This window comes from Panulirus ornatus, chromosome 27 (genome assembly GCF_036320965.1).
Source record: "Panulirus ornatus isolate Po-2019 chromosome 27, ASM3632096v1, whole genome shotgun sequence".
Taxonomy (NCBI): Eukaryota; Metazoa; Arthropoda; class Malacostraca; order Decapoda; family Palinuridae; genus Panulirus; species Panulirus ornatus.
In genome coordinates, this window is record NC_092250.1 from 3,470,321 (window position 1) to 3,496,981 (window position 26,661).

Genomic DNA, 26,661 nt, shown 5'->3' on the forward strand with positions numbered 1-26,661 from the left:
ATCTTTTGACAAACTGTACATACCCAAGCCTTTGGAAAAAGTTCTAATCTGTTTTAGGTGAAACATCCTACAGTCACCATCTTGTAACAGTTTAAGTAGCTTGAAGTGATTTCTTACAAATATATGTGTGCGAAAGGAAAATTTGATGGGAGATAAAGGAAGTCTCAAATACCAGATATTGCTTAGTCGCCCCATTCATTGAATACGTGCTGAAAGCTGTATAACTGCCAGTGTAGTTTAATCTTATATATGTGATCTTAATGTTCTCTGTTATTCAAATTAAACATTAGGTTATACAACAGTAAACAACATTGCAGTGTTTACTCCTCTAAGGTTTGAATATTATTTATTTCTATGGTACAAGCTGTTTTATTCCATAAATTGAAATAAGTAATATACTTAAATACATAGCTGTTTTATCCCTAGGGATAGGGGTTTAAAGAATACTGCTAAAGTGTTCCCTGCATGTTGTAGAAGGCAACTAAGAGGGGCAGGAGCAGATGGCTGCAAATCCTCCCTTCCAATATAACTTTCCAAAATAAAGAACAGAGCAAGGAGATAGGTGAGGATTTTTCCCTATAAGGCTCTGCCATCTGTTCTTAATGCTACCTCACTCATGTAGAAAACGGCAAACATGTATGAAAAAAACAAAAAACATAGCTATTTATTTCTAATGAATATAGCTGCTTATAATGAGCATCAGATAATTTTGTCAAGAATGAAATACTCAGCAACCATACTTTTTAAGAACTGGAGGGTCTTTGAATACCTTTATGGAAAGCCAAACTTTCAAAGGTTGCCCTTGAGTACTCAAGTGACTGATGTTTCATGATACCAGATTCATAACTGTTGGTGCAAATGCCAATCATTATATAACTTGTCTATCACAACAGTAAGAAGGACAAAACTACCAAGTAATGTAATAACTAGATTTTTCCTTTGCAAATAAATGTTAGCTTGTATAGGTAGGTATACTGTTATTTTTTCATACATATTCACCATTTCCCACATATGCGAGGTAGCGTTAAGAATAGACGACTGAGCCTAAGAGGATATATCCTCACTTGGCCCCCTTCTCTGTTCCTTTTTTAGAAAAGTAAAAAACGGGAGGGGGAGGATTTCCAGCCCCTTGCTCCCTCCCCTTTTAGTCACCTTCTATGACACGCAAGGAATATGTAGGAAATATTCTTTCTCCCCTATCCCCAGGGATATTGAAATTCATTTAAATAATTCTTAGTAAACAGGCTAAGATCTATGAGCATGAGTATACACTAATCTGTAGATATATTATACAGGTACTCTGAAATCACATGAGAAAATTATATAAGGCATGTCTTACAACACAATTCATCCTCAGTGTTTGCAAGTTAAGTTCCATGGTTTGGCTTTTAGTGCTGAAGTGAATTGGTAAATTTGGTATAGCATCCTAAGTAGAGGTCCCTTTGTCATCTAAGGAACATGATTAGCTATTGAGTGTTTTTATCATCTTAAGTGCATGCAATCTACTTGAGAATTGTGGTCATATGTTTAAATTTTTCCTAAACTTCAGGATCCATTTGAAGCTAGTCGAGGATCACTGAGAGGGCAGCGCATTGATGAGGATGGGGATGAAGTTGACCCATGGGCAGTGGTTGAAGAGACAGAGGCAAGGCTACGTGAAGAGTATGAGCGACGTGAAGACCAGCTGAAGAGGAATCACATGGATGAATACCATGAACTAAAGGAGAAACACAATGACCGTGTAGAAGCATTATTGTCAAAACTCAGTGATGCTAATCTCAAGTAATGTCATGTTGGACAATGTTTGGAGATAACTAATTCTTTAAAAATGGATACTGTGCTGAAATGCAAAATCTTACATTAGAATCTTTCTTTGTGGATGATGAAATAAGTCTTGCTCAGCTAAATGCATTTAAAAACTACAAATAAATTTCAGATATTTTGAACTGCGACCCCTGTATGATAGAAGTCAAGAGAGAATTCGTGAATTGGAACGTGATGTAATGAAGCTAAAGGATGAACTTGCAGATGCTGAACTCCGTCACCAGAAGATGTATTTACAGATGTTCCTGAAAGGTCAACAGGCAGCTAAAATGCAAGCAGATGATGAACTGGTATGTTGGTAGTGGTAGTAAAGCAAGGTGGTTCTGAGATATATGTGGAAACCATCAAGGTATTATTCAAATCCCTGATCAGTCTTATAGAAAAAAACATTTAATTTTTCCTTATCTAGATATATCACATTATAGAATGTGAATATCATCAAGGTACTCTTACATCTAGGGATTTAAAGCAGACAATAAAAGGTGTATTCATAACCAAATTAGTCATTCCAGTGCTGCATGATAGTTGAACAAAGTGTTATTGTACAGTATAGTACTTTAATATAATTTCAGCTTGAAAGCCACAGAAAAAATGAATTTTCTAATCGAACTATTGACTTGCATTTACCTCCCTGATTGCTTGTAAATATTCTCATCATGTTTCTGTGACTTTTGATAGATGAAACTGTAAGCATAGTGTAGTGAACAGCCTTTGAAGCTGACATACACTAAGCAATTGACCAACAAGATTTTTTTTTGAATCACTGTACATACTTGTATTATAGTTTATGTTGAGAAAGGAGTCCTTTAGAAGAAGAACTTTTTCAGTTTTTAGTTATTCTAATGTTTTTCAGGATGGGGAGGATGGAAGCCAGTCCTCCATATCCTCTGGTGGCCCAATGGTGGATCTCATGAAGCAGTTGGCTCGTACAGAAGAGGAACTGGAAAAGATAAAGGTTAGTTCCAAAAACATTTGACAAATGAATTCCTCACATTCTCACACAGTTTCAGTTGGCAGCTACTTATTGTGATCAGATGTTGTTGTCGTTGTTGTTGTTGCTGTTGTTGTTGGAAGTGGTAGTTACTTTGAGCCACTTGTGTAATATCGTTGATTCTTTGGTGTTTGAATTTTGTTTGATTGATATTTAGGCAGAGTGGTGATGACCAATGTATGTGATAAGGTTGGTTATTTTACTCATGATCCAAAAGTCTTATCCTTCCCAACCTTGTTTGGTTATTACTGCCCTGTCATAATTCAATGTTTTTAATAGGTAGTGGTATTGTTTGAAAACATATGCAAACTGAAATACTTTTTCCAGTGCATGTTTGATCACTTTTCTGTCAGTTTATTTTTAACAACCCACATTTTAAGGGCATTTCTATAATGTAGTAAGTAAGCTCGTTCCTTTTCTACAGTTTTCATATAGTTTTCAGACAAGCTTATATCTTAAATGGCTGATCACAGTAAGCAGTCTACTAGTACTAACTGTTTCGACCTTGTTCTTGTGCTCCTTGTAAGTGTTGAAACTTATGCACGTGGTAGCACCAGTTAGTTAAGATGCAAGCACCTACACAAGAAAAAAGAGAAAAATGGATCCACCACTTGTGAGTGATAGTGGAAATATAAATGAGCACATATCAGTACTGTCATATTCCAAGCGACTTTTTATAGTATGTATGTTTCTTGATAAAATAAATGTCTGTTGTTTTGTATACTCTGTTTCAAGATGAAATGTGTTATGATGTTCATAAAAGTATTAGTCTATTGTATTTTTGTATCTAATGATACTGTATTCTCAAATATTCAGTAATTTATGAAAACTTGTTAAAAATAATTTCTGTAGTCTTATCTTATTCACTGTTCAATATTTAGTTTTCTCATAATAACATCATTTATATCAGATATATCTGAAATAACTGGGATATGACATTAGTGAGTTTAAAATATGACTTGTGTTGCTGCAGATTTGAAGAAACAGAATGGTTCTTAAAAGATCAAGTTAACTGATAAAGTAGCAGAGCAGAAGCATGGATATATTTCAGTAGATGATATGTACTATGGAATATTGTGTAAGGTTGTAGATAGTTGGCCTTGAATGCCTGTGGAATCACTGCCATTGGGAGAATTTCCTCCCTCAGAGTGATGATTTATTTGTTGGTAATTTGGATAGATAATCTTACCCCTGAATCTTGCCAAGTTGGCTGTGTGGACCATTTCTTATCCTTCCAGAAGGGAGGAATGAAAATGGCTTCAGGACAGCCAAGAAGTGTGTAAGACACTTTTCTCATTCACTGCACAATATTCCTGGTGGCCAGCCTACTATTCTCTCAGAGGATGTTAAAACGTATCACAATCCAAACCCTAGAAAGATTAAAGATTAAAGCCTTGTTAAATTTCCTCTTCATGTAAACTAAGTTGATTGAGCATTACCTGCAGTGCTTAACATAAATCTTGAAAGTATGATAAAACTGGGAGTAAAAAAAAAAAATCATATCAATTGGAAACAGGAAAGGATGAAAGCAGTTTTGAAGAGTTTCCAGGTAAATCACCAATTATTTAGATACTATCAAATAAATCTAAAGTGCAGTGGGCATCAGAGAAGAAGTAAGTAGGGCTCAAGTAGTAGAAGCTTTGTTTAAGTAAATGATTACTAGTATTTTAATTCTGAGAAATTTGTAATCCTTGTGGTGATTGGACCTCTTTATGATTAAATTACACTAATTTCATGGGTGGGAAGCTAGTTAGGTGAAGTCTAATTGTGTTAGACACTTTCACAGAGAGGGAGCCAGGAAGCATCAGAAGCATCTGACCTAGAGTTACTGGGAATGATGAAATAATAAACACACTGCTTCCAGATCAAATAGGTCACAAGTACTGTAAAGTTTACATAAAAGATATTTATTTAGTAATTGAGCATTTTAAACATTATACAGCAATGTTTCCTCAAATTCTGCTAGGTAGTAAAAGAGATTATAATCTCTGTACTAGTATGTCTTCTGGTATTCAATCAAATGATGGACAGTATGGCAATATGTATAGTTATTCTTGCCATATGCAGTAATTCTGGTTCTTTCAGGAACTTGTTGTATTGCGAAATAACTTACCAAGGTAAGGTAGCATAATATTTCTGAAGATCAGATGTACAAAAAAGGAAAAACTCAGTATTCCTTGGAATGTATCAAAAAAGATCATTAAGTGGAATTGTAAATTAGGTAAATGAAATACTGTATAATGAAAAAAAATATCAGGCAATTACCATAGATAAACTGACAGCCACTGAAATTGTCAGATACCAGAAAAACCCTGAGACAGACTAGTAACTTTAGGTCCTTAGGAATGAGTTCATAAACTCCTTTGAAAAACTGAAACAGTGAATGTAGGGAAAAAATATATGCAAGCTGTAAGGACTGTAGTCAGAGCAGATGATTAAGCAAAGACTAGAAGGCTTCTTGTTTACCAGGACTTAACAAATGAAGTCAAAAAGAATTAGAAATATTTATTTTATGTGTGATAACTCTCCTTTGGATACTGCAAGTGTGGAAAAGAATTCCTGTTTGATATAATCAACCCCTGCTCTGTGCTGATAAGAATATAGAATAGGAATTCTGTGATAAGTGAAGAGTCAGGAAGACTAGGAATTAACTAGGTTAGGGAATGGACGAGGTTTATGGGTAATGAATGTTGCACATTTAGTGGAAAATTCAAACATTTTCTTTTTAGATAAGGAAAAAGAGGCTGTTCAGGGTACCTCAGAAGAATGGACACCACAAGCTCCACCAAAAAGAGGAAACACCAGCTTTAATGAAAAATAAATTATTTACTGTTTCAGAGGATAACTTCAACTAATTATGGCCACTCTTGTATACCATCATATGAGAAAGTCTGATTTCCTAAGAGAAATTAAAGGTAATTTGATACATGTATCCTAGTGAAATAGGACTTACCCATATGTTTAACACATTCTATATATTTTAGTTTTGTTTTCTCTGGGTCTCAAGAAAATTATCCAATCATGTAGATATGATGAAAATATTAGGTTTAATCTTTTCAGACTGGAACAGACCTTCTTATATGTCAGAAATTGCTTCCTTCATCCATGTGTGATTACACTTGGTGGAGAGGATTACAGTCATAAATCTAAAACTATTTTTCACAATGTTCAAATAGACCTCTTCCTACATCTCACATTTTCTTACCTTTTCTTTTGCTTTGTATCTTATTGGGGGAATCTTTACTCTTTCCACAAAGTCATAAATTTAAGGAGTAAACAAGTGGCACCTGCTTAACAAATTCAACAACCAAAGCAGCAGGCTGAATTAATGAACATATAACTATATTGCCCATGTCTTCAACTTTTCGATGTATTATAGTCAGTTATTAAAATGTAAGAGATTCTACATGCATCAACCTTTATGTAAAGACATCATAATATAGATTGATCAGAGTATTTTATGCAGTTGATATGTGCCTAAAGTGCATACCAGATCTTGGTGATATATGTACTGTACTTTCACCATTAGAGAAATATTTTAAGCTTTTGTATTGCAGTTTACTCTCTAATGCAACTGGGATTGGGATTGTAAGGGTTCTTACTTTCGACTTCAAAAGTTAGTATTCATGAGTAATTGTTAAAGTTTTATGGATAGTTGCCATAGTCTGTTATTAATTTCAAATACTGGATGAGAAAATTTCTTACCAAGAACTGCGTGTGTTTTCTGTACAGATAAGTTGTAGACAGCATTAACTGTTAAAATGTGATGTATTGAGGGATTTCGAAATAGCATGTATTTTTGTCAAACTGTTTCTCGAAAGACTGAAATTTATATCTTGAATTAATATGTATCCTTTCTTAATCATAATGGTAAAGCTTACTTTTTTTTTTGCTCTGGTATGTATGGGTAGTTTATTTCTAGAACAACAAGTCGATCATACCTTTGACCATGACCTGCCTCACTGAACCAAGAAATTATCACACGCATTTTCTTTAATGGATTTACATTTTACAGTGTTACTCTTGCAAATTGTGCTCAAGGCATTTAACTTTAGGATTTGAAATTCCTTTTGGTAAAAAAAAAGTGGTGTAATGTTTGAAAGTTTAGATTTTTATAATGTGACGATATCTATGGTTCATAATGATAAACCCCCCAAAAATCACAAAAATGAATAACATTTAGTTTTATGTGAAGAACATCAGAACATCTATTTAATAACCTATCTGTAAATTAGTCAAGTGAGAGAGAATTTTGAAATATAAATATATTTGTCACCATGAGTAATAGGGATTGATAATGGTTATGACTCTCTTGTGTTGAGAGTCAGGAATGCTGATTCATTTTGTTGTAACAGCCATAGAGTCGAAAATTATTTACCAAGATACAAAATTTTTTTTTACATCTGAAATGTTACTAGTGTACAGATGTAGGCACTGTTTCTGAGCAGAAATGAATTTACCAAGTTGGAAAGTTCACATATTGATTTTATCATCTAGTTAACGCTCTGTTAAAAAGAAAATATGAATTGGTATAGCTAAGGTCATACTCAAGTACCTTTACTGTTACTTATAAAGATGAAAGGTGAATGGAAACAATTCTCACCTGATGCACCAGCATATAGAACCAGTGAAAAACTTTGAAATGCTGCAGAAGTAAGTTTAGTGGCAATGACTTCATTACATCATATGTAAGTTAAGGATATGTATAAGAACCACCCTACCCAAAAAGGAGGATTGACTGTTCTCACTCTGATAGTACTTTTCTCTTAACAAAGTGGTACTACAGCACTTCTTAAGAGGTCTTACACACTTCCTAAAATTCTGCATTGTCCTTTAGGCCACCTAGAACTCTTCAGGATATGTCTCAAACACTGACTGTGGGTCATTGACACTTTATTATACCAAAAGGCAACAATAAAAATTTTAGGAAAGAATATGCTTAGTGACATTGCTGTGAAAGCAAAGAATAAATAGATTTTTAGTGAGTCAGTTCCAAATTTACATAATGAAAAGTGGGAATGGAGGTTATGATTATATATGGATAGACATGACTCCTAATTATGAAGAAGAAAAACAACACATGAAAATCTACATTATGATTTTTAGTGCATGACTACGTACATCTATGAACCTTCTGATATAGCTTATTGTACTTCATTAATTTCATTTGCTTTCCTTTTATTTACATAAATCTATTAAACATTTCTGTTTCCATTTCATGTTTTATACACTTTTCCTTCATTCATCTCTTGTATTTTCCAGTAAATTCAGTTTCTTTTAAACACAGTCTTCAACCTGTACTTATAGTACTTTTGTGGCAGTCTCAAACAGTGCACTCATAAGGTGCCTCCACATAGATACACAAACAGCATATGGGGATATTTTAGTAGAATTAGGAAATGCAAAAATGTTAATTATGCTCAAGTCATGTACACATGTAAAATTAATAATGGTTAGCTGGACATCTGTTCGCCATTACCACTGGAGAACATGCTTAAGCAAATAATATCTTGTTTACAGTAATTTTCATTTGATGCATGTGAATACAAGTATAACGTAAAGAATGGCTCTGTGGTAGCACAGCTAGAGATCAGAACTTTATATCCAAGTTACTAAGATGACCATGAAACAATATAGGTGGTTGGCATGTTTGTAAGGTAAATGCTAAAGACTTGACCATGTGTGAAAGCATTTCGTCTTTGATGAAAAGATGAAATCTGTCTCATAATTAGGGCATGTCTATAGAAGGATTTTTAGCTGTAGGGCCATCAGAGGTGTAGGCAGTTTTTCAAAATGGCCACTATCAGTTCTTACTTTCACCATAATTCAGTAGATTACAGAGTTGTGTGAACAAAATATGATTCATTTACATTTTCCACTTTATTAACATTTGTAACATTAACCAATGCTAAAATGATAACATATATTGCTAAAGAACTGTGAATCAGTTACTGTTTGCAGATGGCACATCTCTGGTGGTAGCCTATAGAAAGAAACTCCAGAAATTGGTGATGCTTTAGGGGAGTGTAAGAAAGGAGAGAGTTAGGAGCTGTATCATATGATTACTGTGTGGCCATTGGCACCTCAGGGGTAGACTGTTTTGATAACTTGTTTGTTTCTTTCCCTACACCTTGAAGCTGTGGAGCTCTCTACCATCTCATATCTTTCACAATAATCATGACTTGGCATCTTTTAAAAGACAAACTTTTCACTTCCTTCAAAATACTTAAATACTTTTTCTTATCTCTTCTTTTTCCCTTTCATAATCCTCTCTATATTTCAATAAGGCCTAGCCTTGATGCGAACTTTTATCCATGACCAGAGCCTCCTTCATCAAAAAAAAAAAAAAAGAATTAACAAAAGTAAGATAACTTAGTGCTAAAGGGGGATGAGACAAGATGCTTTGAGTCTAAGGTTGAATGGGGAGGACCTGGAAGAAATGAAGTGCTTTCAGTACCTGGATGTGGATGTTGTGGTGGATAGACCATCAGGGCTGAAGTGAGTTATAGGGTGGGAAAAGGGACAAAGTTCCTGGGTTTATTAAGGAGCATGTGGAAGGAGAAGTTGATATTTGTTGGAATAGTGATGAGTATGTCTGAAGGTATAGTATTCCTAATAGTGTTGCAAATATATGAATCTCTTTCTCTTAATGTTCAGACCCTGATCTCCAAAACCTATTTGTACTTCATTCATCCACCTCTTCAGTCTCCCTTTCCCCCTTACTCCCTTCTTCAAACACATAAGATACTCTTTGTCAGTGTCTTCTCTCTTATCCTCTCCATATGCCTAAATCAATTCAACACACACTGGTTAGCACTCCTAGTCAGTGTGCCAACTACTATATCTCTCTTCGTCATGTATATGATCAACATACTTCAAGTCACATATTCTCATGCATTCAGTTTCCAAGATATCCACCATCTTTCTTTCTTTTGTGTGTAAGGTTGTGACAAAATGTTGTGACAAGTTCTTGATATAGTGATAAAATGGTTGGGATGGTGCAAGGAGGAGAGATTTGTACTGGGGTGCTGTATGTCGGTGAATTATCCGATTCAGCAACTGTTTCAAGTGGATGTTGACAAGTTTGCCTTGGCCTTTCGAAAAAGGTAAAAAACTTAGCTCTGTGGTATGTGTTTTTTATCTCCATAAAGTTCTCTGTGGCAATGTTAAACATTTAAAAGCTTAACAAGTATCTTAGCAAGAAACATTTTAAAAAAGATTTCAGAAAAGGAAAAGAAGCTGATTGCTCTATCTGTACATCTCTTGAAGAATTTTTTTACCATCTTTGTCATCAAACTGCTTTAAAAATTTAAGTTGTGATTAAGTCACCCTTCACTCTGCTATCTTCCAAATGGGGCAAATTTAGGGCCTTTGGCCTTTCTTTGTAACTCGCCTGTTGTATTCAAATACTGTCTTTGTTGCTCTTCTGTATAACTCTCTAAGTTTATAGCATAATTATTTATCTGTTCTGGATGAAGAGGTTGTTGCATGTTTGAACATTCTTTTCTTTCATACTACCTTTAAAGCCTCAATTCATTCCATTCATCTACCACTCTTATACAACAAAAGTACTTCTATACATCTTTTATCAACTTTCTTATTTTCATGTTATAGCCTTTGGTTGTCCTGTCCCTTCATCTTTTGAAGAACAATTAACTGTCTATATCATCATCCTGGTTTAAAAACAAAGGTTGTGATTAGGTCACCCTTTAATGATTTCTCTTCCATGATGGGCAAATTTAAGGCCTTTAGCCTTTATCTGCAACAAACCTCCTCAGTTTGGTACCATCTTTGTTACCCACCCACCTCCGTGCCTTCTCTGTTACCTCTTTGTGGTTCTTTAAGTGTGGTGACCAGATTTGAGAAGCAAATTCTAGTTTTGGCCAAATGCAGGATGCAAAAAGCTTATTGAGTATTTCCTTATCCATACATTTGAATGCTCCTTTAACATTTGCCTGTAGACAGTTTGTCTTAACAGTTTTCTTAATGTGGGACTCAGGCAGCAGGTTACAGACTGTCAGTTCCCACATCCCTCTCACACACAATATCCTGCAGCTTATTTCCTGTTAGATAACGTTCATATTGAGGCCTTTCACTATGACTCATCCTCATGACTTTATATTTGCTCATGTGAACTTCATCAGCCACATACCAGACTAACTTTGAAGTCTGTCAATATCCCCTTTTGACTTGATGCAGTCTTCCATGCTTTTCACTTCTCTTAAGACCTTATTATCATCCATACACTTATTTAGATAGGAGTCCATACCTTGCAAGTCATTACTATAAATCAAGAAGAGGAATGGCCCCAAAACAGACCCCTGTAGAACTCCTCTGGTGACCTCAACCCATTTTGAGAAGGCTCCTTTGACATGCTTTTTTTGTTTCTTTCCACCAAGATAATATTCTGTCCATCAAAGGAGTCTCTCCACCCTTTATTCCTGCCCAGTCATCCTGTTTCCCATGCAGTACGTCATCAAATGCTTTATTGCAGTCCAGACATAAACAATCCACCAAGCCTTTTCTTTTGTACAAAACTGAGCTTGTTCTCTTACAAATCCAAGAGGTTTGTTATGCATGACCTTCTTTTTCTGAAATCATGTTGTCTCCCATTAAGTTGTAACTACCTATTTGCACTGTATGGGGAGGGAGTTTTACACTTCTAGCACTCCATCTCTTGAATACACTATACTATCATGCAACCTCTTAAATTTATATATGCTGTCTGCATTAACCATGTCCTCAGTCATTCTGTTCCATTCATCCATTGCTCTTATAGGTAAGAATATTTCTTTACATACCCTTTTAACAAGTTTCTTACTTAATTTCATCATCATTCTGAGTTTCTTACTTAATTTCATTATCATTCTCTTTTAAAAACTTAAAGGTTGTCAACTGGTCACCTTTCACTCTTCTCTTGTCTAAGGTTCATAAATTTAAAGTGTGTGTGTGTGTGTGTGTGTGTGTGTGTGTGTGTGTGTGTGTTTAATCAGTTTTAGTTAATCTCTAAGAAGTAGAGGAAGAGATATATTATTTTCATCATCCATGTCTACGTCCACATTCACATGTGCATCCATACTTCATTCAAGTTTACATGAAGATTCAATCTTCGACCACTGCTTGATGTACATATGGAGGAGTGCTTTAGTATCTCACCCAAAGTAGGTCACTCTGACATACATTTCTCACCACAGTGGTGAATATCATAATTGGTGATTACCAATTTCTTTTGTCTATTATAACCTATTCCCCTACAACCTTCCCTCCCTGTCAGTGCACTTCATTTGTCTGTATCTATTAACTTCAACATTCGCCAAACCTACTGGCCAGACTGACTTACAATTGTGTATGACTGTAACGTGGAGTAGTATCAGTGAATTTGATCCTGGGAATGTAGTCCTGATCTTCTTTTGTTTTTTGTCTCGATATTGCAGTAAGCTTTTCTTTGTAGTAAAAATGCTTCCAGCCACTTGAGTATACTATCACCACCAGAGTTTTTTCATAATATATTGGGTGGGAAAAGCTATCACATACATTCACTTTGTGTTTGAAGTAACTTTAATAACTCTTGATAAAGAATTTAGATTATCATTTCTATAAAATGTATGTGCCACTCTGAATTCTTAGATCCAAATGTTTATTTGTGAACTCATTGTTTTGTCCTTTTGATTCATATCCAAATGATGTGGATGGTGCTTTAATAGGGTTGTATTACATAAACCGTTTAACATTTATAGAGTTTTGATGGAAGGAGATTTTTTTAATGGACTGGTAGGTTTTGTTTGCTGAATTTCACAGCAGTTTATATTGTTTTAGTTAGTTAACTTGTGATAAGCTTCATATGGAATTTGATGTTGTGACTAGCTGATGTAAAAAAAAAATGATATAGCTTTACACTTACCTCAACTGTTTGCTGGATCAAATCATAGATACATTTTGCTAAATGAAGGATAACATTCCTTGAATATTGTCTCTTCAGTAAAACTTTTAGTGGGTCTGGGTCTACCACCACAAAGTTGAGTCGTGCAGTCTTGCATGGACGAACCTAGTGGCTATTCATTTCAGGAAGCTGTACCCCTCTTGCCTTCCTCACTGTTCTCCCCTGTGGTCCGAGGCCTCACAAAGGCTTCTTCTCTTGGTGCACCAAAAGCAGCACTCTTGGACGGTAAACAGGCCATCAGTCTGTACTTCCAGGGACGTAGACAGGTGCGTACTCTACCTGTCTCACTGTACACAAACATGCACATATAACCCAGCATCAATACCACTTTTCATTTATGACTTTGCTTTTACATTAAACATTCTTACGATATATTTTTTAGTACCATACTTTTACGACTATACTTTCTCCAGAGCTATCTGTACACACTGCATTCGCTGAAGGCCATTGTATATCAGACCTGTCCTGCACTGCTCTTGTTCAGTTAGCTACTAAAATAGATATTCTGTTAGCAGCAAGGCACGTATTGGGAATTTTGGGGAAGGAAGTACTAAATTAGAGTAAACCTTACATGGATTGACCAATGCACGTATTTTGTGTTCGGATACTTTCTGTAGATGCCTATTGTCTAGCTGTTTATATGATCTTGAATTTTGTAAAAGTAGCATTTCACATTTTTGTTTGAAGTGGCATTAAGGAGGGCCATGATCCATATTGGGAAGCAGAATAAAGTCAAATATATATATATATATATATATATATATATATATATATATATATATATATATATATATATATATAAACTAGGCTCCACCTGCTTGTGGTTATACCATGAATGAATAGTTACCTTTAATGAGATTTTATTGTTATCATCTGACAAAAGGGAGCACATTCTTGTCAAAGTACTTCTCAGTTCAATAGAGTCCATCATATCTCTGCTTCAAATTGCAGTGCAGCCTCGAAGCTGTATGTAGCTGGAGGGGTTATATAATAATAAGAATAATGATAATAATATGATAATAATAATAATAATAATATTATTAATTATAAGAATGATAATAATAATAATAATGATAATTAATCTACCACCATATTACACATTGAGCTCACACAACATAAGCTAGATTGATTGAGCCAACTACAACCCCAGTACTTACTGACAATAGACATCAACAAAGACTTTGATATTGTCCCCCTGTGCATACTCACACCTACAATACTTGAAACCATACTCAAAAACAATGCCAAATCTGGTTGGCTAATTTCTTAGGAAGCTGCTATGCCATAGCCACTCACAATGACTTCACCTTTAAAAAATTTAAACTCTACAATTAAGTTCCCCAGGGAGTAGCACTTTTTTCAACTCTGTTCATTCTTTTCCCACTGCCTTAGGTAAACTTCAGTGTGAAGGTTCTTTCACATGCAGACAATCTTGCAATCACAACACCCTGACACTACAGCAGCATCAAAAACATGCAGCAGTACATTACACAATTGGAACAATGTCTCACTGAACACAAAAGTCTTCAATCACTATTTGAACCCCAAACAGATGCAAATCCAACTCCTATCCTCGAGTCACCTTGAATGGACAGTCTCTCCCATAGAGCAAAATGCCATCCATGCTAGCCATCACATATGACACACATGAGTAAATGTCATTAAGAGCAAGGTTATTAGGTTCAGTAGGGTTGAGGGTCAAGTGAAATGAGAGGTAAGTTTGAGTGGAGAAAAACTGGAGGAAGTGAAGTGTTTTAGATATCTGGGAGTGGATTTAGCAGCGGATGGAACCATGGAAGCGAGTCACAGGGTGGGGGAAGGGGCGAAGGTTCTGGGAGCGTTGAAGAATGTGTGGAAGGTGAGAATGTTATCTCAGAGAGCAAAAATGGGTATTTTTGAAGGAATAGTGGTTCCAACAATGTTATATGGTTGCAAGGCATGGGCTATAGATAGGGTTGTACAGAGGAGGGTGGATGTGGGAAACAGTGATTAAGTAATTTAAATACATTATTACATGACAGCTAGAGACTGAGTGTGAACGAATGGGGCCTTTGTTGTTTTTTCCTAGCGCTACCTCGCACACATGAGGGGGGAGGGGGTTGTTACATGTGTGGCGAGGTGGTGATGGGAATGAATAAAGGCAGACTATGAATTATGTACATGTGTATATATGTATATGTCTGTGTGTGTATATATATGTATACGTTGAGATGTATAGGTATGTATATTTGCGTGTGTGAACGTGTATGTATATACATGTGTATGTGGGTGGGTTGGGCTATTCTTTCTGTCTGTTTCCTTGCGCTACCTCACTAATGCGGGAGACAGCGACAAAGCAAAATAAATATATACATATATATATTATTATTATTATTATTAATATTATTATTATCGTTATTATTATACCTAAACGCTGTTTCCCACATCAGCAAGGTAGCACCAGGAAACAGACGAAGAATGGCCCATCCACTCGTATACGCATATATATACATAAACGCCCACATACACACACATACATGCATATACATAATATAAACATACACATACGTAGACATCTATACATACTTGCTTGCCTTCATCCATTCCCGTTGATACTCCGCCCCACTGGAGAACAGCACTGATATCCCCTGGATCAGCAAGGTAGTGCCAGGAATACAGACAAAAAGGCCACATTTGTTTACACATTCATTTTCAGCGAGGTAGTGCTAGGAAACAGATGAAGAAAGACCCATCCACTTGCATACACACGTATTTACATAAACGCACAAACATATATATATATATATATATATATATATATATATATATATATATATATATATATATATATATATACATATAAACAAGCACACATAAACATATATACACATACACAGACATATATACACATTTACATATTCATACTTGCTTGCCTGCATCCAGTCCAGGCACCATCCCACCCCACAGGAAACAGCATTGCCACCCCCTGCATTAGTAAGGTACCGGCAGCAAGACAGACTAAAAAGGCCACATTCGTTCACATTTGGTCTCTAGCTGTCATGTGTAATGTACCAAAACCTATGGTGCATGTGATCTAGTATATACATAAAACCACAGCAAAATGAAACATAATAAGTTCCTAAGTGTGCTTTCATTGAATAATCACATCATCAGGGGAGATACATGAATGATTATTACCCAGGACCTCTTTCTAAATGCTTCTGAAGCCCAAGGCTGCATGCTTCCAAAAGCAGATAAAATGAGACTGTACTTACAGTGATACTGTTGCCAAAGGTGACTTTTCACTCACAGTAACTTCAAGCAGGTGAAGTCCTGAAACACTCATATGTACCTTACTCTACCTTCCTGCCCCAGGAGTCCCTATATATATATATATATATATATATATATATATATATATATATATATATATATATATATATACACACTATAGTTTTTAGTTTATTCAGACATGTTAGAAAAAAAATGGAAAAGCTCTAGGGGTTGAATATGTTTATTAATGACTGAGGGTTCTATTTTTTTTTTTTTGCATGCAAATTGTTTCAGACCCACAATTATGAATGTGAGTATAATGAGCATGTACTGTGTATTTGCTTGCAGTCACCTAGTTCTTTAAAGCCTAGATCTAAACTTAGCTGCCAGCAGTTTATCATTATATATAAATGTATATTTTTATTTGCTGTATATAAGCCTTAAGTTACCTTATACTTTTTAGTCTTCTACTTATTTATATTGAATGGCTAGAGTAAATAAAGATTTGCACTGTGATGATGCATTCACTTTTTAGATACTGTAGTTGATTGGTCTTAATTACCAATGGAACAACTTTCTTGGGAAAGGTGTTGTTTCCAATTTATGGTTCTTTTCTTTAGCCACATTTACTCTGCAGCCCACATGATTATCTGACTTATTATAAAATTTCAACAGTATGAGATTTCAATTACAATGTAGTTAATTGTTTCCCATACCTGTACCTTTATCTGTTTTTAAAGTAGGATGAGTTTTACTTCACTCATTTTGAACATTTCTCTTGCTGAGGCAACTTCATTGTTTTCATACATTCTTGTTTCTTAATGCAGGTGTATGACTAATGCTTCACTTATTTGAAAGACAAAGCAATATGAAGAACTTGTTAGAAAACATTTTATATTATTGTCATATATTTAAACTCGAAAGTGCAGAGATACTTGATAGACAAAATATTATATGAAGCTTCTGCATGTTCCACCTGCTTTGAATGTGGGCAATGGTGTCAGTGTAGATAAGAGAGAGATTCTTTAATATTCATGAAAATACTGTACAAAGTTGATAGTGCTGGATACTTTCTAACACATATCCTAGCTTCATACTGGAGGTTTTCATATCTTTGTTTCCACTTGAAATACTGTCAATTTTTATACAGCTAACTGGATATGGATTCTCTTCGCAGTGAATGTTATGTAGAAAGATTTGATTTTTCAGAGGAATGATGACCTTGAATATTTTCCCAGGCACTTTACCATCGTGAGATTGCTTGTCGAAACAACAACAACAACAGCAGCACCAACCGTAATGGGGAATTGGATCCAGAAGTTACTCTCCAGTTTCTCAAGTCAGCCATCTACTACTTTCTCACTGATAAAGATAACTCTAGGGGCCACCTTCGTGCTATTGAGAGTATTCTTGGGTATTCTGATAGCGAAAGATATAACATAGATAAAGTAATTAAATAAAAACTAAATTTATGCTGATTATGATTGTACAATCTGAAAGTCAATCTTATTATGATGTCTAAAAGTGATTAAAAGGCTTAGATTAGGTAAATGATTACTGTGATGTACTAGTTGATTATACCATGGTACGATATCACATGAGCCTAGCTGTCTGTGATACACAAACAGTTGGAACTTGAGTGCTTTTGTAGAGAATGCAGGTTGTGACTCTGATATCTTTAACACAGCTCAGTTGTGTACACTTCATGTAGAATCTGTTGATAATTTGGGGCCTTAGGGGTATAGGGTAAACTGTGCTAATGCTGTGAATATTAAACCAAATGGATTTTTGCAGTACAAGTTCAACATATGTAAATGTGTACATGGTTAACCATTATTTATGTTGCTTAAGAATGAAGTAAACGTGATTGAAAAGGCCTCATAACCATGACAAGTATTTCATGATGGCATCTCACAACATGTTGGATAGTCTGAATACAGTGTTATTTTGTTGGTTTATCATGTTTATAGTTCAGGTCATTCATCACATGATGCACCTGAAATGCTGTGGAAAGCTTTCATTTTAATCAACTGCATCATCTTTCATCACTGAGCCTTTTATCTCAAAGAAATTTCAGTCTCTTACTCTTTATAATGTAATTTTCAAAAGTATCTGAAATATGGAGATATGTCACAAGCTATCTAACAAGGATAATATGACAGTCATTGATGTACTACATACTGTAAAGGTTTTACTTTAGATTGTTTGGAAAGGATAAGTTGTTGATATCATTGATTCAAATCATAGGAAAAAATACAAGGCATAATATGGTTCAGAATATGAAAATGGAAGGTGGATTTAAGCCTTTGTCAGTTATCATTAAACCCTATATTTTTTTTTTCTGTGCTTGTGTTAAAGGAGGGGAATGATATTATAAAGCATTAATAAATTCTTTAGATTGGTAGATAACTGCTTAACTGAATTAACAAATTTTCTATAGATGCGTAAATCATGTGCATAATATATTGTGAAAGTAACTATAAATAGTCTTACAGATGCACTGTGAATACCCATTCTCATTGAATTAGGATTTGTCCTGTGTATGTATTTTTTTCATGCAAAAAATTAACCAAAGTTGTTTTCTTGTTTGAAATTAGTAACAGTGCTGATGATAACCATGATTATGTTTCATTTACCTATGTTGAAATTAGAACAACAATTTAAAAGTTTTCTATCTTATTTTGCCAAAATGTTTTGCAAAGATGGTAGCTTCACTATTAAATAATATCAGAGGTTAGGGGTCATTTTGAGACTTTGTGATGACAGGTTGTTCTTGTAGGGTTTCAGCTGTTAGTACTAGTTGATATTTAAAACCATACAGTTAGTCTTAACAGTGTTATACCTACTTAATTTACATACTTTGATACTATTGTACCCTGTACTGAATTAGTCAATTATTCAGCATGCCAAAGAACTCTGAAGTTTAAGCTGAGTAACCTTGGTCATTTGTTCCTTATCTTGTTATCTTTTAAAGTAGCTGTTAGTCCCTAAGAGTGTATTATTCTCTTCATAAACATATGTCGTCCAAGAATATATATATACAAATATATATATATATACATATATATATATACATATAAATTGTAATGTTTATACTGTTAACTTTAACATTCATTATTTTTATGCAGTCAGTGTTTAGATGACACACTTTCATGGAAATTTATCATAAGATTAGATATAATGAGTGCTTCCTATGATAATTATACTGATATATGCTTCACCATCCTAGCATTGGACAGTTGCCATATGCATCATGTGTTGCCTTGGCAATGAATGTGATATATTGGAATCTATATACACGATTGCTTGTTTACTTAATTTACGAGAGTCCAGTTTAAGAGTGAGGGATGGTTTTAGATATGTAAAACAATAAATTTATTCATATTACATTTCCTGCTTTATTAATCCTTATGTGATCTGATTCATTACATAAACCTATTTTTGTATTGTCCTTGGATTGTTTATGATAAACCAAGCAAACTTTTCTTGACTTTTTGGACCTTGTATATTTTGTCTTATTTTTCTCCCCTATCTAACACTGTCACAAATGAAAACTTGTCTTCTATTATACCTATCATGTCAGTAACTGCCTTACTGCACACCTAAAAAACAGCTAAGTGATGTGATCTGCCTAACTAACCCATTTGGTCAAGTATGTGTACTTGTGTACAAGAGGATTCAAAATTGCATTTCTCATTGGCAGTATCATACATCATTTCCCATTATCAAAATGGCATAGTGCATCCTGAATATGCATGAATAATTCTTTTACTTATCTATGTCTATATTCCCAAAATGTCAAAGACCGTGTAGCAATGCTCAAAAAAATTTCTGTGAAGTCTTTGCATGTTGATTTAAACTTCAATTAAGAGCAACAGTCATCAATTGAATTAAAAAAGAATGCCAAACTTATCTACATCTGGGACACCAACCTGTCTCTACAACATTACAGACACATGCTCAACATGATCACAAAACCTGTTAAGCCTATGGTGTAATGTTCATACTGAAGACAGAATACATACTTCCTAACTGTCCTCCCTCCTCACATTCACAATATGACCACACTTCGCGGCCTGTGGTCCCACCCAATGGCTATGGCCAGCTTCTTGTGCAAATCTGGAGCTCGAGAGAAGTATCTAAGGCAGGAAAATAAGAATATTATGAGTGATGAGGAGATTGCCATAATTAGTGAGCTATATGATATATACAAGTTGAAAATTACAAAGGAATAAAAAATAAATACAAAAGAGGAATTTTAATGTTTAAAATGTGCAATTCTCATGCATTTGACAGACCTCCAACTGGGGCTGCATGAATGATGTGGCCATAAAGAACTCTGAGGATATACCAAGAAAATTGTTTAACCAAATTCAAGCACATAGATAAGAAGATATCCTTCATTTTGATTACTTGTCTCAAACAAATTCTCACTGAATGTCAAAGGGGAGCTCAAAGCATGAATGTTGGGACTGTGGCTCAAAGGTGAAGAAAACCACACATTCAAATGCCCATTACTTGGAGTCAATTAAACACTAAATAAACTCGACTAATGCTGGGTGATATTTTCCATAGCATCATTTTTTTTATTTGGATGACCAAAGGGTAAATAGACCTTCCTCAAAGAGAAGGCGACATCAATTGGTGATCTCCAAAATCATATCCAATGGCAGGTTAGACTGCAAGTGAAAAGTCGTCTTTTGTAAACCTGTATCATCGTCCACTGACAAAAGAGAGTTCTATCTATGTCTCTATACCTTTGTCATCCATTCCTTTCAGAAACTTCCTCAACGGGGAGTGGCTACAGCATATGAGTCTCCCTAAATGATGAACTCCAGTGCGGCTTCTTAGCCTTTAGTGTCACCTTTACAGGCCACTGGAGGAATACAATCTTGTCAGAGAACCTATGGCTTCAAAGTTACTAAGCAAAGCACAGCTTTACAACTGCAGAAGCCCTTGGATATGGGTCTTGGGGTTGTGTGTAACAATATCCAACAACTCAAAGCACAGGCTGTGTAAGGACTCTATATCTGCAGGTTGCTTTCCCAACAATGTGGCGAGAAAGACCACACATTGTTATCAAGGTCATACAGAGTGCTAGTCCATGGCAAGCTGATTCAAGGATAGGAGGCATATTTACTGGCATCACCCACAGTTGTCATGTTCCTATCCACAATGAAGCTCTATGGATCTGCAGTGATACCTTTAAATCTTCTCGAGTGCAATCCCTGTATATAAAGAGTGAAGAAATATGACTGCACTGACAATGTATGAACTCTGTTTACTATAATAGGTTATAGAATGATAAAGATTCTCCCAATTCTAGGGTTGTGATCAACCCTTGATCAGATGGGCAATCTTTTGTAGAGAGAATGAGAGAATCAAGTTGTGATCAACCCTTGATCAGACTGGCAAGCCTTTGTTGGGAGAATGAGAGAATCTGGAATAGTTCTCAATTTGAATCTATAGGATGTTACTAGATGGAGTGCCCCAAATCTCACCATGGGCCAATCCAGTGCAGCCATGCTGCAAGGTTTGGTTGCAGCAAGGAAGGGGGTAAGCAATAAAGAGGAAATCAAGCTGCAATTCCTATGACAGACTTAAAGGCACCTATGTTCAGCAGAAAAATATGATCCAAATATGACAGTGGCATGGGTTTTGCAGTTGTAAACCATAAGAGGGTGGATGGAGGTATCTTACCACCAGCAGCTTCTGCCTTTACCACAAAGCTCTGCCATGCCTTCAGCAGTAAAGAAGATGAATGAGCCAAAGAACCAAGATATAGTCATATACTAAAATTCCTGCAATGCTTTGCAAGCCATTGCCTCCACATCCAGAGGTATGGGAGATCTAAGACTAACTTGCACTGATGTTGTCAAGATACAAGAAAATATTACTATGCTTATTAGTAGTAATGGGAAAGAATGAGCTGTTCTGCAAACTAAGGCAGCTCCAACTGCTTGCATTGATGCTCAATTTTCTCTCCTACACAGTGATATGAAGCCTCTGATAAGACAATGTCTGCAATAAATGAAGGTGGGAATGAAAACATAACAAACAACAAGCTGTGAGGAATTAAAGAAAGTTTGACAGCTGGGTGATGCATGTTCATTCCATCTAACAGACTCATTGGAGGATAATGGAAGAAGACCAACCTGCACTTTGTGAAGTGTCAGGTGCCAATAACATTGGCCTTATGGTGGAAATGTTTTTGTCATTTCTAGCAACCTGAGAGAAGCTTGGTATGTTTTTAATTTGACTGGGTTCCAAGAGGAAACCAATATCTTACAAAAGATATAGCTTATTTATAACGGATTTTAACAGTGAATATAAGTACTTTTCATTCTATTATTTTCAAAATCCATCATTTTAACTTGCAAGTAATTTTCAACATTACTGATTTTTTTATCTTAACTTTAAAAAACTGATATAAGCTAGCCACAAAGAACTTTTGTTGTTGATGTGACAGATAATTTTAAATAATCATATGATCAATACTTTACTAGGTATCTCATAGGCAATGTCTATCACTGGGATGAAATAAATGAGTTCAAAGTCAAAGACTTAAACGGAAATTCAAAAATGAGTTTCTGTTTGCAACTGAACACCAACTTTCTTGTACCTCTCCAAACATCTTGCTTCTCTCTGAAACCCAACTGTCTTATGATGTTCTCACTTGCTCCTTTCTCATATCCAATTATAATCTCCACTCATGACTCTGGTTCAAAGGTGGTGTCTGTACTTGTTGTAACATCAACACACATCACATGCCTCGAGAACCTTGTGTCCCCAAACTTTGATGTTATCTGGCTCAAGGTCTGTCAACCAGCTACTGCTGCTTTCCATTGTTCTGCCTACTGCTCTTCTAATTCTACAACTTCTGTGTTTTTTTTCACCTATCTAAACTCCTGCCATGAGATCGTGACACCCTTTCATTCACTAGCTGAGATCCTCTACCTAAGGGATTTCAATGTTCACCACAAGGAATGGGTGAATTGTTCCCATATGGATGGTGGGGGATTGAAGCCCTCATGTTCTCCATTCTCAAAGATCTTGAATAAATTATCACCCACCCTAACTGTATTCTTGACTACTGTGACCACCGTCATAATATTCTAATATTCTTTTAATTTTCCAAAGAAGGAACAGAGAAGGGGGCCAGGCGAGGATTTTCCCTCTAAGGCCCAGTCCTCTGTTCTTAACGCTACTTTGCAAACCCGGGAAATGGCGAATAGTATGAAGAAGAAGAAGAATGTTTTTTACCTTTAGTCCTTGTTGTAGCTATACAATCTAGCCCCCAATGGTTCATCTGACCACACTCTCATAAATGTATCTACTTTAATGGCACCTTCCCATCTCGTAGCCCCTTCTGGTAAATAATGGCACCTCAACAAAGATAATGAGAAAAACTCACGAAACTTCTCTCCTACTTTCCATGGCTAAATTACAATTCCTTATGTGGTGATACTTCTGTCTATGCCAAATACATAGCAGAGATTATTGTTGCAAGGTTGGAAGCACTTATCTCCCTTCCTCCACGATGACCTCTTCCAAAACATGGTTCAATCATTCCTATTCAGAGGCAATTCTGGCAAGGGATCAGGCATATCGGGCTTTGAAAAACTTTCCTTCTTCCAACTCCAATTCAAAATTTAATACTGCCCATTGCAAAAAGTTATCTTTAAAGCAAAGCATTCCTCACTTAAAGAAAGTGTGATAAACTCACCGCTGCAGCCACTGGTAAGTCTTTCTGGTCTTTAGCTAAGGGTATCGCTAAGAATCTCTGTCATTCAATCTTTCCTTCACTTTTCCATTCCAACGGTACTTTGTCCTATAGACATAGTAACTCTCTTTGGTTCTTATTTCTCCTCTACCTTAGATGATTCTAACATTCCTTCACACCCCTGATGCTCTTCTTACTAATCCTATGTCCCTCCCCATAATCTCTTTTTGATCTCTCCAAAAAGTGTTTTTATCTAAGGACACAAGCAAGGCTTAAGGACTTGGTGGCATCCATCCCCATATACTGAGAGTGTGCCTCAAAACTTGCACCTGTGCTTGCTTGTCTGTTCTGTTTTTGCTTAAAAACCCAATTTCTTCTTTCTTTATGTTCAGTAATTGAGTCAAAATAATCAGTACACTCATGAAAACTTGCAATATGGTGGTCATGCAAGAGAGAAATATGTTAATATATCAATGACTATCATTTTGGCAACCAGTTTTTTATTTGTTCTGCTGATAAATCGTAAGTGCATTGTTTAGAATTAACAATACCTAACTCCACAGTTTCCTTTATGTACATAACCCTTATTGCCTGATTTACATAACCTGTACTGCCTTACCTAATATCACTCATTATGATAAACAGGCTAAATCATTCTCTACAACTGTTACTGTACTCTCTTTGAGAAAGTACACCAGCAAGCAAAACACAATTGGATAATATTCAAGGAATATAATGGTATGGAACTATTCGAGGCAATTACCATCAAAATACGTAAAATAACAATGATATCATCTTCCTTATCCCATTTTGGTTACATGCACTGGAAGTATACACACCCAGTAAACCCTAATAGGAACAAAGTTCCCAGCAACTGCATGCAAACGATACCATAAGATTCAGACTTTCTTCAGATAGTATCGATATTCAGATAAATTTCTGATTTCAGAGGTATGATAGATGAGGTTTGCATCGGGTCGGTTATTTATAGAGGGTATCACTTACACCTGCCCATTAATCTCTCATAATCATAGTCCTCACCACAGTCATAATATTAATAGGTTAAAACTCACTCATAGTCCTCCCCATAATCAAATTATTGATGGGCTAAAAATAAAGATCCACATCATGCTTTCCAAGCCTAATTCACTATGTATAAGGAATCTGTTGATATGTGTTGCTTCCAAATCCTATAGTTTTTTCTGTGGTGCCCATAAATTGGAACTCACGCGCTCATGAAGTGGCATGAACTTGGGTCAAATACGTCCGACATATAAGTATTAATGACGAGCTCAAACATCTACTGTCGAAAACTGAATCATTCACTTACTACATAATGTGTCTGGAGCAAGGCTTGGGCCTTCTTGTGGCCAGCGGCAGGATGAATTACATGATTACCTGACCAACTCATGTTCCTGTCGCAGCAATCCGACAACCTGCATCCTTAAGAAAATACATATGAAAATCAACACATAGTATATCTGATCTATTCAACATAGCATAGTTGAAAAATAATCAGACAACTACAAGGGTTTACAGAATTGCTAACAAGATAAATATCTTCGTTATGGGAAGACATGACTGATTAAGTACATAGGCTCTTTCCGACTCCAGCTTTTAATGTATATGACAAAGATAAAACTGAATCACATATTTCTGTTCCATACCTGGATAAAAGTAACCTGCTGACTGAGGCATTCTGCGATAGATAATGAGAACTTTGCATGTATATCACCGTCTGTGAGGTTAAATGCTCGTCTGCTTTAACAACGTAAACACAAGCACGTGCGAGTGGGGTCCCTGGTATTTAAACCTGGGCGGCAGAGGCATTTAAACATGGGAGCGAGAGATATTAAAGTCCAGCGAATCTCAGGTTTAAACCGCGCGAAAGCATTCAACCTGAGCGCACAAAACACACTTTAAACATTTAAACTAGGCGCTTCTCACTCGGTATAGACCCAGCAATATTCCTGGAGTGTTTAATCCCAGGCTAATCATAGATATTACACCGAGCGCACTTTAAATACGTCTGAGTTTTAAAGTTAGGAATGTTTGAGTCATTTAAGCTCGATGTGTTTTAATGATTTAAACGGATGTTGCAAAGTAGAACGTTCCCCCGTTCTATTCTTTTTCCATAAAGAATATAGCTCTTAATGGGTTTGCTACAAAGATATGATTTGCGTATATAGTCTTTTTGGAGCGAGCGTGTGAACGCTTAGCAAAAGAGGTTTGAATATGGCAGTGACAAACGTCTTGAATGGTGTGATCAGGAAGGTTTAAGATTCCTGAAAGGTATTAACTTCAAATACCTCGTGAGATCTCAGTATATGAGATATGTTCAATGCAAACACAAAGCGTTGGCTTTTGAAATCCTTCTACCAAATCATTCTACCAAAACTCACATACGCCTCCCCAACCTGGTCCTCCTCACTAACAGCTACACAGAGGGACCAGCTAGAAAGGGTCCAGAAAAGGGCAAGCAGAATCATAGAGGCTTTCATTTCACTGAACCTGTGCCATCTCCAACCAATATCGGCAGCTCACACGGCAGTTTGGCAATAAACTGCTGACACACTCCCATCACAGAGACCTCCTCTCCACCGACGCCCCTCTACCATGGACTGCAGTTCGTAAACACAATCAACTTGTTCCAATTAGAGCTCGTACACACAGAGATAAGATTCGTCTAATACCTTCCATTGTTACCTTGGTAAACAATCCACGAACAAGTGCACAGCTAAGCAAGTGAACAGCTCACTTTCCTGTTAGTTAAGCTACGTGGTATGTCAATTACAGTGCTACTGTAACTGTTCATCACTTACGGTTCAACCAAGTTCATGATGTATAAAACATAGCATTGACTGTAAATATCCCTGTATATCTGCCACCCTGGCTATCTAAATGTACCTCACCCATATGCTTCTACAAAGT

The 26,661-nt window shown here is 35.9% G+C and overlaps 1 protein-coding gene across 18 annotated transcripts in view; it reads left to right on the forward strand.

Moving 5' to 3' along the window:
* The window catches only part of LOC139757548 (protein quick-to-court-like), a 148,526-nt gene extending 129,130 nt beyond the window's left edge, over window positions 1-19,396 (forward strand). For 14 of the 18 annotated variants that reach the window (XM_071678128.1, XM_071678129.1, XM_071678123.1 and 11 more), the window contains 5 exons: window positions 1,550-1,782; window positions 1,937-2,114; window positions 2,678-2,779; window positions 12,881-13,021; window positions 17,246-19,396. In XM_071678128.1, coding sequence (XP_071534229.1) covers window positions 1,550-1,782; window positions 1,937-2,114; window positions 2,678-2,779; window positions 12,881-13,021; window positions 17,246-17,467 — 876 coding nt within the window. In that variant the 3' untranslated portion in view covers window positions 17,468-19,396. Of the gene's footprint in view, window positions 1-1,549; window positions 1,783-1,936; window positions 2,115-2,677; window positions 2,780-5,544; window positions 6,657-12,880; window positions 13,022-17,245 lie in introns of those variants that run through there. The other 4 variants (XM_071678137.1, XM_071678136.1, XM_071678120.1 and 1 more) reach the window with 2 other exon arrangements.
* Window positions 19,397-26,661: the final 7,265 nt, after the last annotated feature.